This window comes from Nerophis lumbriciformis, linkage group LG26 (genome assembly GCF_033978685.3).
Source record: "Nerophis lumbriciformis linkage group LG26, RoL_Nlum_v2.1, whole genome shotgun sequence".
Taxonomy (NCBI): Eukaryota; Metazoa; Chordata; class Actinopteri; order Syngnathiformes; family Syngnathidae; genus Nerophis; species Nerophis lumbriciformis.
Genome location: NC_084573.2, coordinates 3,682,926 through 3,700,000, shown reverse-complemented (window position 1 = coordinate 3,700,000; position 17,075 = coordinate 3,682,926). Strand labels below are relative to the sequence as shown.

Sequence of the window (17,075 nt, the reverse complement as noted above, 5' to 3'; positions counted from 1 at the left end):
TTTTGATGCTGGAACAGTTGAAGTGGGTTGAAAAATGTGGGAGAAGTAGTCGACAGAAAAAAGGGTTTGGAAAAAACTGGGATTTCTGGGAACTCCTGGAATTTTTTTTAACTTGGAAAAATGATCATTTGAATGTCCAGGATGAGTGGAATATGTATATTTATATGAATGGTTTGAATTGGTTGAAACATCTGGAAATGGTGGTAGTTTGAAAAATGTCCCATTCTTTTCTATGGGAATTTCATGGAAATTTCGGGAAAAGCGGTAATTTTTTTGAAAATGCTAAAACAATTGAATGTTCTAAAAGGTTGGTGTTGGAATTTTTCAAATCGGTTGAGAAATGTTGACATAGTAACATTTTTAATTGAGAAATGGTATTACGGAATTCCTGGAATTTCGGGGAAAACCGGGAATTTTCCAGTTCGAAAAACTAGTTTTTTTGTCCTGATTAAGAGGAATGTTTTGATGCTGGAACGGTTGAAGTGGGTTGAAAAATGTGGGAGGAGTAGTCAACAGAAAAAAGGGTTTGGAAAAAACTGGGATTTCTGGGAATTCCTGGAATTTTTTTAAACTTGGAAAATGTATCATTTGAATGTCCAGGATGAGTGGAATATGTATATGTATATGTATATGAATGGTTTGAATTGGTTGAAAAATCTGGAAATGGTGGAAGTTTGAAAAATGTCCCATTCTTTTCAATGGGAATTTCATGGAAATTTCAGGAAAAGCGGTAATTTCATTATTAAAAAAATGCTAAAACAATTGAATGTTCTAAAAGGTTGGTGTTGGAATTTTTCAAATCGGTTGAGAAATATTGATGTAGTAAAATTTTTAATTGAGAAAGGGAATTCCTGGAATTTCGTGAAAACCGGAAATTTTCCAGTTCAAAAAACAACTGATTAAGAGGAATGTTTTGATGCTGGAACGGTTGAAGTGGGTTGAAAAATGTGGGAGGAGTAGTCGACAGAAAAAAGGGTTTGGAAAAAAACGGGATTTCTGGGAATTCCTGGAATTTTTTTGAACTTGGAAAAATAATCATTTGAATGTCCAGGATGAGATGAATATGTATATGTATATGAATGGTTTGAATTGGTTGAAAAATGCGGAAATGTTGGAAGTTTGAAAAATCTCCCATTCTTTTCAATGGGAATTTCATGGAAATTTGGAAATTTCCAGAATAGCGGTAATTTTTTTTTAAATGCTAAAACAATAAAATGTTCTAAAAGGTTGGTGTTGGAATTTTTCAAATCGGTTGAGAAATGTTGACGTAGTAAAATTTTTAATTGAGAAGTGGAATTCCTGGAATTTCGGGAAAACCGGAAATTTTCCAGTTCAAAAAACAACTGATTAAGAGGAATGTTTTGATGCTGGAACGGTTGAAGTGGGTTGAAAAAATGTGGGAGGAGTAGTCGACAGAAAAAAGGGTTTGGGAAAAAAACGGGATTTCTGGGAATTCCTGGAATTTTTTTGAACTTGGAAAAATGATCATTTGAATGTCCAGGATGAGTGGAATATGTATATGTATATGGATGGTTTGAATCGGTTGAAAAATGTGGAAATGTTGGAAGTTTGAAAAATCTCCCTTTCTTTTCAATGGGAATTTCATGGAAATTTCGGGAAAAGCGGTAATTTTTTTGAAAATGCTAAAACAATAAAATGTTCTACAAGGTTGGTGTTGGAATTTTTCAAATCGGTTGAGAAATGTTGACGTAGTAAAATTTTTAATTGAGAAATGGAATTCCTGGAATTTCGGGAAAAACTGAAATTTTCCAGTTCAAAAAACAACTGATTAAGAGGAATGTTTTGATGCTGGAACGGTTGAAGTGGGTTGAAAAATGTGGGGGGAGTAGTCGACAGAAAAAAGAGTTTGGAAAAAAACGGGATTTCTGGGAATTCCTGGAATTTTTTTTAACTTGGAAAAATGATCATTTGAATGTCCAGGATGAGTGGAATATGTATATGTATATGGATGGTTTGAATCGTTTGAAAAATGTGGAAATGTTGGAAGTTTGAAAAATCTCCCTTTCTTTTCAATGGGAATTTCATGGAAATTTCAGGAAAAGCGATAATTTCATTTAAAAAAAAAATGCTAAAACAATTAAATGTTCTAAATGGTTGGTGTTGGAATTTTTCAAATCGGTTGAGAAATGTTGACATAGTAACATTTTTAATTGAGAAATGGTATTACGGAATTCCTGGAATTTTGGGGAAAACCGGGAATTTTCCAGTTCGAAAAACTAATATTTTTGTCCTGATTAAGAGGAATGTTTTGATGCTGGAACGGTTGAAGTGGGTTGAAAAATGTGGGAGGAGTAGTCGACAGAAAAAAGGGTTTGGAAAAAAACGGGATTTCTGGGAATTCCTGGAATTTTTTTGAACTTGGAAAAATTATCATTTGAATGTCCAGGATGAGATGAATATGTATATGTATATGAATGGTTTGAATTGGTTGAAAAATGCGGAAATGTTGGAAGTTTGAAAAATCTCCCATTCTTTTCAATGGGAATTTCATGGAAATTTCGGAAAAAGCGGTCATTTTTTTGAAAATGCTAAAACAATTGAATGTTCTAAAAGGTTGGTGTTGGAATTTTTCAAATCGGTTGAGAAATGTTGACGGAGTAACATTTTTAATTGAGAAGTGGAATTTCGGGAAAACCGGAAATTTTCCATTTCAAAAAACAACTGATTAAGAGGAATGTTTTGATGCTGGAACGGTTGAAGTGGGTTGAAAAATGTGGGAGGAGTAGTCGACAGAAAAAAGGGTTTGGAAAAAAACGGGATTTCTGGGAATTCCAGGAATTTTTTTGAACTTGGAAAAATGTTAATTTGAATGTCCAGGATGAGTGGAATATGTATATGTATATGAATGGTTTGAATTGGTTGAAAAATCTGGAAATGGTGGTAGTTTGAAAAATGTCCCATTATTTTCAATGGGAATTTCATGGAAATTTCAGGAAAAGCGGTAATTTCATTAAAAAAAATGCTAAAACAATTAAATGTTCTAAATGGTTGGTGTTGGAATTTTTCAAATCGGTTGAGAAATGTTGACATAGTAACATTTTTAATTGAGAAATGGCATTACGGAAATCCTGGAATTTTGGGGAAAACCGGGAATTTTCCAGTTCGAAAAACTAATATTTTTGTCCTGATTAAGAGGAATGTTTTGATGCTGGAACGGTTGAAGTGGGTTGAAAAATGTGGGAGGAGTAGTCGACAGAAAAAAGGGTTTGGAAAAAAACGGGATTTCTGGGAATTCCTGGAATTTTTTTGAACTTGGAAAAATGATCATTTGAATGTCCAGGATGAGTGGAATATGTATATGTATATGAATGGTTTGAATTGGTTGAAAAATCTGGAAATGGTAGAAGTTTGAAAAATGTCCCATTCTTTTCAATGGGAATTTCATGGAAATTTCGGGAAAAGCGGTAATTTTTTTGAAAACGCTAAAACAATTGAATTGTTCTAAAAGGTTGGTGTTGGAATTTTTCAAATCGGTTGAGAAATGTTGACGTAGTAAAATTTTTAATTGAGAAATGGAATTCCTGGAATTTCGTGAAAACCGGAAATTTTCCAGTTCAAAAAACAACTGATTAAGAGGAATGTTTTGATGCTGGAACGGTGGAAGTGGGTTGAAAAATGTGGGAGGAGTAGTCGACAGAAAAAAGGGTTTGGAAAAAACTGGGATTTCTGGGAATTCCTGGAATTTTTTTGAACTTGAAAAAATGATCATTTGAATGTCCAGGATGAGTGCAATATGTATATGTATATGAATGGTTTGAATTGGTTGAAAAATCTGGAAATGTTGGAAGTTTGAAAAATCTCCCATTCTTTTCAATGGGAATTTCATGGAAATTTCGGGAAAAGCGGTCATTTTTTTGAAAATGCTAAAACAATTCAATGTTCTAAAAGGTTGGTGTTGGAATTTTTCATATCGGTTGAGAAATGTTGACGTAGTAAAATTTTTAATTGAGAAGTGGAATTCCTGGAATTTCGGGAAAACCGGAAATTTTCCAGTTCAAAAAACAACTGATTAAGAGGAATGTTTTGATGCTGGAACGGTGGAAGTGGGTTGAAAAATGTGGGAGGAGTAGTCGACAGAAAAAAGGGTTTGGAAAAAAACGGGATTTCTGGGAATTCCTGGAATTTTTTTGAACTTGGAAAAATGATCATTTGAATGTCCAGGATGAGTGGAATATGTATATGTATATGGTTGGTTTGAATCGGTTGAAAAATGTGGAAATGTTGGAAGTTTGAAAAATCTCCCATTCTTTTCAATGGGAATTTCATGGAAATTTTGGGAAAAGCGTTAATTTTTTTGAAAATGCTAAAACAATTGAATGTTCTAAAAGGTTGGTGTTGGAATTTTTCAAATCGGTTGAGAAATGTTGACGTAGTAAAACTTTTAATTGAGAAATGGAATTTCGGGAAAACCGGAAATTTTCCAGTTCAAAAAACAACTGATTAAGAGGAATGTTTTGATGCTGGAACGGTTGAAGTGGGTTGAAAAATGTGGGAGTAGTCGACAGAAAAAAAGGTTTGGAAAAAAACGGGATTTCTGGGAATTCCTGGAATTTTTTTGAACTTGGAAAAATGATCATTTGAATGTCCAGGATGAGTGGAATATGTATATGTATATGGATGGTTTGAATCGGTTGAAAAATGTGGAAATGGTGGAAGTTTGAAAAATCTCCCTTTCTTTTCAATGGGAATTTCATGGAAATTTCGGGAAAAGCGGTAATTTTTTTGAAAATGCTAAAACAATTGAATGTTCTAAAAGGTTGGTGTTGGAATTTTTCAAATCGGTTGAGAAATGTTGACATAGTAACATTTTTAATTGAGAAATGGTATTACGGAATTCCTGGAATTTCGGGGAAAACCGGGAATTTTCCATTTCGAAAAACTAATATTGTTGTCCTGATTAAGAGGAATGTTTTGATGCTGGAACGGTTGAAGTGGGTTGAAAAATGTGGGAGGAGTAGTCGACAGTAAAAAGGTGTTGGAATTTTTCAAATCGGTTGAGAAATGTTGACGTAGTAAAATTTTTCATTGAGAAATGGAATTCCTGGAATTTTGGGAAAACCGGAAATTTTCCATTTCAAAAAACAACTGATTAAGAGGAATGTTTTGATGCTGGAGCGGTTGAAGTGGGTTGAAAAATGTGGGAGGAGTAGTGGACAGAAAAAAGGGTTTGGAAAAAAACGGGATTTCTGGGAATTCCTGGAATTTTTTTGAACTTGGAAAAATGATCATTTGAATGTCCAGGATCAGTGGAATATGTATATGTATATGGATGGTTTGAATGGGTTGAAAAATGAAAATGTGGAAATGTTGGAAGTTTGAAAAATCTCCCATTGTTTTCAATGGGAATTTCATGGAAATTTCGGGAAAAGCGGTCATTTTTTTGAAAATGCTAAAACAATTGAATGTTCTAAAAGGTTGGTGTTGGAATTTTTCAAATCGGTTGAGAAATATTGATGTAGTAAAATTTTTAATTGAGAAAGGGAATTCCTGGAATTTCGTGAAAACCGGAAATTTTCCAGTTCAAAAAACAACTGATTAAGAGGAATGTTTTGATGCTGGAACGGTTGAAGTGGGTTGAAAAATGTGGGAGGAGTAGTCGACAGAAAAAAGGGTTTGGAAAAAAACGGGATTTCTGGGAATTCCTGGAATTTTTTTGAACTTGGAAAAATGATCATTTGGATGTCCAGGATGAGTGGAATGTGTATATGTATATGAATTGGTTGAATGGGTTGAAAAATGTGGAAATGTTGGAAGTTTGAAAAATCTCCCATTCTTTTCAATGGGAATTTCATGGAAATTTCAGGAAAAGCGATAATTTCATTTTTAAAAAATGCTAAAACAATTAAATGTTCTAAATGGTTGGTGTCGGAATTTTTCAAATCGGTTGAGAAATGTTGACATAGTAACATTTTTAATTGAGAAATGGTATTATGGAATTCCTGGAATTTCGGGGAAAACCGGGAATTTTCCAGTTCGAAAAACTCATTTTTTTTGTCCTGATTAAGAGGAATGTTTTGATGCTGGAACGGTTGAAGTGGGTTGAAAAACGTGGGAGGAGTAGTCGACAGAAAAAAGTGTTTGGAAAAAAACGGGATTTCTGGGAATTCCTGGAATTTTTTTTGACTTGGAAAAATGATCATTTGAATGTCCAGGATGAGTGGAATATGTATATGTATATGAATGGTTTGAATTGGTTGAAAAATCTGGAAATGGTGGTAGTTTGAAAAATGTCCCACTCTTTTCTATGGGAATTTCATGGAAATTTCGGGAAAAGCGGTAATTTTTTTGAAAATGCTAAAACAATTGAATGTTCTAAAAGGTTGGTGTTGGAATTTTTCAAATCGGTTGAGAAATGTTGACGTAGTAACATTTTTAATTGAGAAATGGAATTTCGGGAAAACCGGAAATTTTCCAGTTCAAAAAACAACTGATTAAGAGGAATGTTTTGATGCTGGAACGGTTGAAGTGGGTTGAAAAATGTGGGAGGAGTAGTCGACAGAAAAAAGTGTTTGGAAAAAAACGGGATTTCTGGGAATTCCTGGAATTTTTTTTAACTTGGAAAAATGATCATTTGAATGTCCAGGATGAGTGGAATATGTATATGTATATGGATGGTTTGAATCGGTTGAAAAATGTGGAAATGTTGGAAGTTTGAAAAATCTCCCATTCTTTTCAATGGGAATTTCATGGAAATTTCGGGAAAAGCGGGCATTTTTTTGAAAATGCTAAAACAATTGAATGTTCTAAAAGGTTGGTGTTGGAATTTTTCAAATCGGTTGAGAAAAGTTGACGCAGTAAAATTTTTAATTGAGAAATGGAATTCCTGGAATATCGGGAAAACCGGAAATTTTCCAGTTCAAAAAACAACTGATTAAGAGGAATTTTTTGATGCTGGAACGGTTGAAGTGGGTTAAAAAAATGTGGGAGGAGTAGTCGACAGAAAAAAGGGTTTGGGAAAAACTGGGACTTCTGGGAATTCCTGGAATTTTTTTGAACTTGGAAAAATGATAATTTGAATGTCCAGGATGAGTGGAATATGTACATGTATATGAATGGTTTGAATCGGTTGAAAAATGTGGAAATGGTGGTAGTTTGAAAAATGTCCCATTCTTTTCGTTGGGAATTTCATGGAAATTTCAGGAAAAGCGGTAATTTCATTTAAAAAAAATGCTAAAACAATTAAATGTTCTAAATGGTTGGTGTTGAAATTTTTCATATCGGTTGAGAAATGTTGACAGAGTAACATTTTTAATTGAGAAATGGTATTACGGAATTCCTGGAATTTCGGGGAAAACCGGGAATTTTCCAGTTCGAAAAACTAATTTTTTTGTCCTGATTAAGAGGAATGTTTTGATGCTGGAACGGTTGAAGTGGGTTAAAAAATGTGGGAGGAGTAGTCGACAGAAAAAAGGTTTTGGAAAAAAACGGGATTTCTGGGAATTCCTGGAATTTTTTTGAACTTGGAAAAATGATCATTTGAATGTCCAGGATGAGTGGAATATGTATATGTATATGAATGGTTTGAATCGGTTGAAAAATGTGGAAATGGTGGAAGTTTGAAAAATCTCCCATTCTTTTCAATGGGAATTTCATGGACATTTTGGGAAAAGCGGTAATTTTTTTGAAAATGCTAAAACAATTGAATGTTCTAAAAGGTTGGTGTTGGAATTTTTCAAATCGGTTGAGAAATGTTGACGTAATAACATTTTTAATTGAGAAATGGAATTCCTGGAATTTCGGCAAAACCGGAAATTTTCCAGTTCAAAAAACAACTGATTAAGAGGAATGTTTTGATGCTGGAACGGTTGAAGTGGGTTGAAAAATGTGGGAGGAGTAGTCGACAGAAAAAAGGGTTTGGAAAAAAACGGGATTTCTGGGAATTCCTGGAATTTTTTTGAACTTGGAAAAATGATCATTTGAATGTCCAGGATGAGTGGAATATGTATATGTATATGAATGGTTTGAATCGGTTGAAAAATGCGGAAATGGTGGAAGTTTGGAAAATGTCCAATTCATTTTGAATGGGGAAAATGTCCCTGGGAAAACCTGGAATTCCGGGAAATCTGGGAATTTCTGGAATTTGTCAAGGGAAAGCCCGCGATTCCCCAATAGGCTGAACAGTTTGAAGTTGGAACGCTTTGAATCGGATGAAAAATGTGGAAATTAGAGTGCGCCAAAATCTGGAGAAGTAGTAGAAGAATAAATAGATGAATTTTGGTGTAGAAAAGCATGTGTGAATGTTTTGGAGCATTCACACAATAACAGAAGGATTGCAAAACTAAGTCACCTGTTGTCGTACTTGTCAGGTGTGTCTTCACCACGGTTGACCCGGAAACTGGAATCATCAGCAGAAAAGAACCTTTGGAAACACTGAAAAGGTAAGGAATCATTTTTATTATTTCACCTATTTGAAAGAAGTCTGACAGGTAGTGTATTGGAAATGTGTCTCGTACAAGTTGATTGACTGACAGTTGGCGTAGATCCGGGCTGCGTTTTAGGATGTGTAGCAAAGCCTGTGTTGGAACATCATTAAAAAAGCCACTATTGCACAACAGGGTGCTTTTGTTAAACAGAGGTACAAGTGAATTTTGTATAGCTTTTATACTGTACATGTTCTTTTATTTGGAAATGTTGCCCATCGTTCATCATTCCAATGTAAAACACATACTGTACGTCTTTCTTTTTTTAACGCCAGAAATTCACAAATTTCCCAGAATTCCAGGTATGTAATGAAAAAAAAAAGCTAAAATATTTCACTAATTAATAATATATTTAGTCACCTACAACACAATGTTTTGTCTTAAAATATGTCTGTTGTTAACTTTTTTTTTAAATAAAAAAATTTCAAATTAAAATTTTTACTCTATCCTTACATAGGAAAAAAAATAGTAAAAATGTACGAAAAAAATCAGAATGTAATGACAAAAAAGCTGAAATGTTTCACTAATTAATGTTAATATACTTAGTCGCCTACAACACAATGTTTTGTCTTAAAATACACCTGTTTTTAACTTTTTTTAAATAAAAAAATGTCAAATTAAAATGTTTACTCTATCTTTACATAGGAAAAAAAAACAGTAAAAATGTACGAAAAAAATCGTAATGTAATGGGAAAAAAAAGCTGAAATTTTTCACTAATTAATATTAATATACTTAGTCGCCTACAACACAATGTTTTGTCTTAAAATACGCCCGTTAAAAAAAAAAATTTACATAAAAAAAATGTCAAATTAAAATGTTTACTCCATCCTTACATAGGAAAAAAAAAACAGTAAAAATGTACGAAAAAAATCGTAATGTAATGACAAAAAAGCTGAAATTTTTCACTAATTAATATTAATATACTTAGTCGCCTACAACAAGATGTATTGTCTTAAAATAAGCCTGTTTTTGACTTTTTTTAAATAAAAAAATGTCAAATTAAAATTTTTACTCTATCCTTACATAGGAAAAAACAAATGTAAGAAAAAATCGGAATGTAATGACAAAAAAACTGAAATGTTTCACTAATTAATATTAATATACTTAGTCGCCTACAACAAGATGTTTTGTCTTAAAATACGCCTGTTTTTACCTTTTTTAAATAAAAAAATGTCAAATTAAAATGTTTACTCTATCCTTACATAGGAAAAAAAAAACTGTAAAAATGTACGGAAAAAATCGTAATGTAATGGAAAAAAAAGCTGAAATGTTTCACTAATTAATATTATACCTAGTCGCCTACAACACAATGTTTTGTCTTAAAATACGCCCGTTTAAAAAAAAAAATTACATAAAAAAATGTCAAATTAAAATGTTTACTCCATCCTTACATAGGGAAAAAACAGTAAAAATGTACAAAAAAATCGGAATGTAATGACAAAAAAGCTGAAATTTTTCACTAATTAATATTAATATACTTAGTCGCCTACAACAAGATGTTTTGTCTTAAAATACGCCTGTTTTTGACTTTTTTTTAAATAAAATGTCAAATTAACATTTTTACTCTATCCTTACATAGGAAAAAAACAGTAAAAATGTACGAAAAAAATCGGAATGTAATGACAAAAAAGCTGAAATTTTTCACTAATTAATATTAATATACTTAGTCGCCTACAACAAGATGTTTTCTCTTAAAATACGCCTGTTTTTGACTTTTTTTAAAGTAAAAAAGTGTCAAATTAACATTTTTACTCTATCCTTACATAGGAAAAAAACAGTAAAAATGTAAGAAAAAAAATCAGAATGTAATGACAAAAAAGCTGAAATGTTTCACTAATTAATATTAATATACTTAGTCGCCTACAACACAAGGTTTTGTCTTAAAATACGCCTGTTTTTAACTTTTTTTAAATAAAAAATGTCAAATTAAAATTTTTACTCCATCCTTACATAGGAAAAAAAAAAACTGTAAAAATGTAAGAAAAAAATCAGAATGTAATGAAAAAAAAGCTGAAATGTTTCACAAATTAATATTAATATACTTAGTCACCTACAACACAATGTTTTGTCTTAAAATACGCCTGTTTAAAAAAAAAAATTACATAGAAAAATGTCAAAATAAAATTTCTACTCCATCCTTACATAGGAAAAAAAACAGTAAAAATGTATGAAAAAAATCGGAATGTAATGAGGAAAAAGCTGAAATGTTTCACTAATTAATGTTAATATACTTAGCCGTCTACAACACAATGTTTTGTCTTAAAATACGCCTGTTTTTAATTTTTTTTAAATAAAAAAATGTCAAATTAAAGTTTTTACTCTATCCTTACATAGGGAAAAAAAAAACAGTAAAAATGTACGAAAAAAATCGGAATGTAATGACCAAAAAGCTGTAATTTTTCAGTAATTAATATTAATAAAGTTAGTCGCCACAACACAATGTTTTGTCTTAAAATATGTCTGTTTTTAACTTCTTTTTTCTTTAAATAAAAAAATTTCAAATCAAAATTTTTACTCCATCCTTACATAGGAAAAAAAAAAAACTGTAAAAATGTACCGTAAGAAAAAAATCAGAATGTAATGAAAAAAAAAGTTGAAATGTTTCACTAATTAATATTAATATACTTAGTCACCTACAACACAATGTTTTGTCTTAAAATACGCCTGTTTAAAAAAAAAAAAAAATTACATAAAAGAAATGTCAAATTAAAAATTTTACTCCATCCTTACATGGGAAAAAAAAACAGTAAAAATGTATGAAAAAAATCGGAATGTAATGAGGAAAAAGCTGAAATGTTTCACTAATTAATGTTAACATACTTAGTCGCCTACAACACAATGTTTTGTCTTAAAATACGCCTGTTTTTAACTTTTTTTAAATAAAATAATGTCAAATTAAAGTTTTTTGAATCATTAGTTAGAACATTTCAGCTTTTTCTCATTGCATACCTGTTTTTTTGCTGTTTTTCTTACATTTTTACTGTTGTATTTTTCCTATGTAAGGATAGAGTAAAAATTATAATTTGACATTTTTTTATTCAAAAAAAAAAAAGTTAGACATATTTTAAGACAAAACATTGTGTTGTAGGTGACTAAATATATTATTAGTGAAACATTTCAGCTTTTCTTTCATTACATACCGATTTTTTTGCTCTTTTTTTCTTATATTTTTACTGTTGTATTTTTCCTATATAAGTATAGAGTAAAAATTAGAAATTGGGTTTTTTTATTTAAAAAAAAAAGTAAAAAACTGACATTTTAAGACAAAACATTGTGTTGTAGGCGACTAAGTATATTAATATTAATTAGTGAAACATTTCAGCTTTTTTGTCATTACATTCTGATTTTTTTCTTCAATGTTTACTGTTTTTTTTCCTATGTAAGGATAAAGTAAAAATTATAATTTGACTTTTTTTTTATTGAAACAAAAAAGATAAAAACAGACATATTTTAAGACAAAACATTGTGGTGTAGGCGACTAAGTATATTAATATTAATTAGTGAAACATTTCAGCTTTTTTTTCATTACATACCGATTTTTTGCTCTTTTTTTCTTAAATTTTTACTGTTGTATTTTTCCTATGTAAGCATAGAGTAAAAATTATAATTTTGCATTTTTTTATTTAAAAAAAAAAGTTAAAAACAGACGTATTTTAAGACAAAACATTGTGTTGTAGGTGACTAAGTATATTAATATTAATTAGTGAAACATTTCAGCTTTTTTTTCATTACATTTTGATTTTTTCTTTTAATTTTTACTGTTTAAATTTTTCCTATGTAAGGATAAAGTAAAAGTTATAATTTGGCATTTTTTCTTTTTTTTTAGTTAAAAACCGACATATTTTACAACAAAACATTGTGTTGTAGGTGACTAAGTGTATCAATATTAATTAGTGAAACATTTCAGCTTTTTGGTCATTACATTCCGATTTTTTTGCTCTTTTTTTCTACATTTTTACTGTTGTATTTTTCCTATGTAAGGATAGAGTAAAAATTATCATTTCAAATTTTTTTATTTAAAAAAAAAGAAGTTAAAAACAGACATATTTTAAGACAAAACATTGTGGTGTAGGCGACTAAGTATGTTAATATTAATTAGTGAAACATTTCAGCTTTTTTGTCATTACATTTTGATTTTTTCTTTTAATTTTTACTGTTTAAATTTTTCCTATGTAAGGATAAAGTAAAAGTTATAATTTGGCATTTTTTCTTTTTTTTTAGTTAAAAACCGACATATTTTACAACAAAACATTGTGTTGTAGGTGACTAAGTGTATTAATATTAATTAGTGAAACATTTCAGCTTTTTGGTCATTACATTCTGATTTTTTTGCTCTTTTTTTCTACATTTTTACTGTTGTATTTTTCCTATGTAAGGATAGAGTAAAAATTATCATTTCAAATTTTTTTATTTAAAAAAAAAGAAGTTAAAAACAGACATATTTTAAGACAAAACATTGTGGTGTAGGCGACTAAGTATGTTAATATTAATTAGTGAAACATTTCAGCTTTTTTGTCATTACATTCTGATTTTTTTTTTTTACATTTTTACTGTTTTTATCCCATGTAAGGATAGAGTAAAAATGATAATTTGACATTGGTAAAAAAAAAATTTAGTTACAAAACAGACATATTTTAAGACAAAACATTGTGTTGTAGGTGACTAAGTATGTTAATATTAATTAGTGAAATATTTCAGCTTTTTTGTCATTACATTTTGATTTTTTCTTTTAATTTTTACTGTTTAAATTTTTCCTATGTAAGGATAAAGTAAAAGTTATAATTTGGCATTTTTTCTTTTTTTTTAGTTAAAAACCGACATATTTTACAACAAAACATTGTGTTGTAGGTGACTAAGTGTATCAATATTAATTAGTGAAACATTTCAGCTTTTTGGTCATTACATTCCGATTTTTTTGCTCTTTTTTTCTACATTTTTACTGTTGTATTTTTCCTATGTAAGGATAGAGTAAAAATTATCATTTCAAATTTTTTTATTTAAAAAAAAAGAAGTTAAAAACAGACATATTTTAAGACAAAACATTGTGGTGTAGGCGACTAAGTATGTTAATATTAATTAGTGAAACATTTCAGCTTTTTTGTCATTACATTCTGATTTTTTTTTTTTACATTTTTACTGTTTTCATCCCATGTAAGGATAGAGTAAAAATGATAATTTGACATTGGTAAAAAAAAATTTAGTTACAAAACAGACATATTTTAAGACAAAACATTGTGTTGTAGGTGACCAAGTATATTAATATTAATTAGTGAAACATTTCAGCTTTTTTTTCCATTACATACCGATTTTTTTTGCTCTTTTTTTCTTACATTTTTACTGTTGTATTTTTCCTTTGTAAGGATAGAGTAAAAATTATAATTTTGCTTTTTTTTTATTTTTTAAAAAAAAGTGAAAAACAGACGTATTTTAAGACAAAACATTGTGTTGTAGGTGACTAAGTATATTAATATTAATTAGTGAAACATTTCAGCTTTTTTGTCATTACATTTTGATTTTTTCTTTCAATTTTTACTGGTTTTTTTTCCTATGTAAGGATAAAGTAAAAGTTATAATTTGGCATTTTTTCTTTTTTTTTTAGTTAAAAACCGACATATTTTACAACAAAACATTGTGTTGTAGGTGACTAAGTGTATTAATATTAATTAGTGAAACATTTCAGCTTTTTGGTCATTACATTCCGATTTTTTTGCTCTTTTTTTCTACATTTTTACTGTTGTAATTTTCCTATGTAAGGATAGAGTAAAAATTATAATTTGGCATTTTTTTATTTAAAAAAAAAGAAGTTAAAAACAGACACATGTTAAGACAAAACATTGTGTTGTAGGCGACTAAGTTATTACTTTTTTCATCACATACCGATTTTTTTGCTCTTTTTTTCCTTACATTTTTACTGTTGTATTTTTCCTGTCATGATAGAGTAAAAATTATAATTTGGCATTTTTTTTTTTTTTTTAGTTAAAAACAGTCATATTTTAAGACAAAACATTGTGTTGTAGGTGACTACAAATATTAATATTAATTAGTGAAACATTTCAGCTTTTTTTTCCATTACATACCGATTTTTTTGCTCTTTTTTTCTTACATTTTTTTTTTTTTTTCCTATTTAAGGATAGAGTAAAAATTATAATGCGGTATTTTTTTCTTTAAAAAAAAAAAGAGTTAAAAACAGACGTATTTTAAGATAAATCATTGTGTTGTTGGTGACTAAGTATATTAATATTAATTAGTGAAACATTTCAGCTTTTTTGTCGTTACATTTTGATTTTTTCTTTAAATTTTTACTGTTTTTTTTTTCCTATGTAAGGATAAAGTAAAAGTTCTAATTTGGCATTTTTTTATTTTTTTTTAGTTAAAATCCGACATATTTTACAACAAAACATTGTGTTGTAGGTGACTAAGTGTATTAATAATAATTAGTGAAACATTTCAGCTTTTTGGTCATTACATTCCGATTTTTTGCTCTTTTTTTCTACATTTTTACTGTTGTAATTTTCCTATGTAAGGATAGAGTAAAAATTATAATTTCAAAATTTTTTATTTAAAAAAAAAAAAGTTAAAAACAGACATATTTTAAGATAAAACATTGTGTTGTAGGCGACTAAGTTATTACTTTTTTCATCACATACCGATTTTTTTGCTCTTTTTTTCCTTACATTTTTACTGTTGTATTTTTCCTATGTAAGGATAGAGTAAAAATTATAATTTGGCTTTTTTTTTTTTTTTTTTAGTTAAAAACAGTCATATTTTAAGACAAAACCTTGTGTTGTAGGTGACTACGTATATTAATATTAATTAGTGAAACATTTCAGCTTTTTTTTCCATTACATACCGATTTTTTTGCTCTTTTTTTCTTACATTTTTTTCCTATTTAAGGATAGAGTAAAAATTATAATGCGGTATTTTTTTATTTTTTTTAAAAAAAGTTAAAAACAGACGTATTTTAAGATAAATTATTGTGTTGTTGGCGACTAATAAATAAATAAATATTAATATTAATTAGTGAACATTTTCCATTACATTCCGATTTTTGTTGCTATTTTTCTCTTGCATTTTTACTGTTTTTTTTTTTTAGATAGATATATTTGGAAACACACAACTTTTAAAATTTTAGCAGACACATTAGGTATATTTGCACAAAACATCGCCGATACCAGCCTGAATTAGAAAGAAAATGAGCGATATCACACATCACTAATTTTTGTACGTTTTTATAACACTATACAGGCGGAATGGAGCGAGTGCCACGACCTCAATCCTTGGCTGACTCTTGCTAGGGGTTTCTTTACGAGTTAGAATGCATAACAAAAAGTTATTGTACTTGTCTACGCCTCCCAGCTACCGACAGTGCAGTCCCAAAGAGAAGCACATCTACAAGTCGGACCCGCTGTTTGGACAGCTGCACAGCGTGAAGAGGACGGGCGTCCTGCAGGTTGGCGACGACGTGTACCAGGTCCGCCGCTGACGGAGCAGGAAGGTGCATCTTTCTCACTCACTAATCAAAAGCATCCAACTCACATCGGATACAAAGTTGTCATTAAAGCTTGTCGCTTCACAATTTATTACAAATAATATGTATTTTCATCAATAATACTTTCAAGCAATAACTCATTGCTAAATGGCGTTATTTCATTCATGAACAAAGATAAACTTGTTAAAAGTTCTGCACAATTGGTCAATCCTTTTGTTGTGTTTTTGGTCCATAAACTTTTTTTTTGTCTTGTCCATCGACTCAGACAAATCATATTGTTGATGTAGAGCAGAGGTGTCAAAGTGGTTTTCACTGAGGGCCACATCGCAGTTATGTTTGGCCCCAGAGGGCCGCATCTAACAGTGAATACTATTATTATTACACCATTTTTTATGCATTTTATTAGATTTTTTTTTTTAACTAAAATGTCCCAAAAAAATACGGTGAGTTGCAATAATTTCAACTCAAAATGTAGTGTATATTACTGTAAATGGGAAAACAGTACTACTGTTTTTATAGAAAAAAAAAAAAAAAAAGCAGCTCAGTTGCCAGAATTTTACAATAAAATTGACATTAGTTTTTTTACTGTAAATAAAAAAAACTGCAATTTTACAGTACATTTTTTTATTTAAAAGAAAGTTCAAAACAGGCGTATTTTAAGACAAAACCTTGTGTTGTAGGCGACTAAGTATATTAATATCAATTAGTGAAACATTTCAACTTTTTTTTCATTACATTCTGATTTTTTTCTTACATTTTTACAGTTTTTTTTTTCCTATGTAAGAATGGAGTAAAAATTTTAATTTGACATTTTTTTATTTAAAAAAAGTTAAAAACAGGCGTATTTTAAGACAAAACATTGTGTTGTAGGCGACTAAGTTATTACTTTTTTCATCACATACCGATTTTTTTGCTCTTTTTCCTTACATTTTTACTGTTGTATTTTTCCTGTCATGATAGAGTAAAAATTATAATTTGGCATTTTTATTTTATATAGATTTTTTTTTAACTAAAATGTCCAAAAAAAATACGGTGAGTTGCAATAATTTCACCTCAAAATGTAGTGTATATTACTGGAAATGGGAAAACAGTACTACTGTTTTTATAGAAAAAAAAAAAAAAAAAAAGCAGCTCAGTTGCCAGA

At 29.5% G+C, this 17,075-nt stretch overlaps 1 protein-coding gene across 1 annotated transcript in view; it reads left to right on the top strand.

The window, feature by feature from the left end:
* The window catches only part of marc1 (mitochondrial amidoxime reducing component 1), a 49,287-nt gene extending 33,156 nt beyond the window's left edge, over positions 1-16,131 (top strand). Inside the window, exons 6-7 of the mRNA XM_061986819.2 lie at positions 8,328-8,399; positions 15,799-16,131. Coding sequence (XP_061842803.1) covers positions 8,328-8,399; positions 15,799-15,925 — 199 coding nt within the window. The 3' untranslated portion in view covers positions 15,926-16,131. The remainder of the gene's footprint in view (positions 1-8,327; positions 8,400-15,798) is intronic.
* Positions 16,132-17,075: the final 944 nt, after the last annotated feature.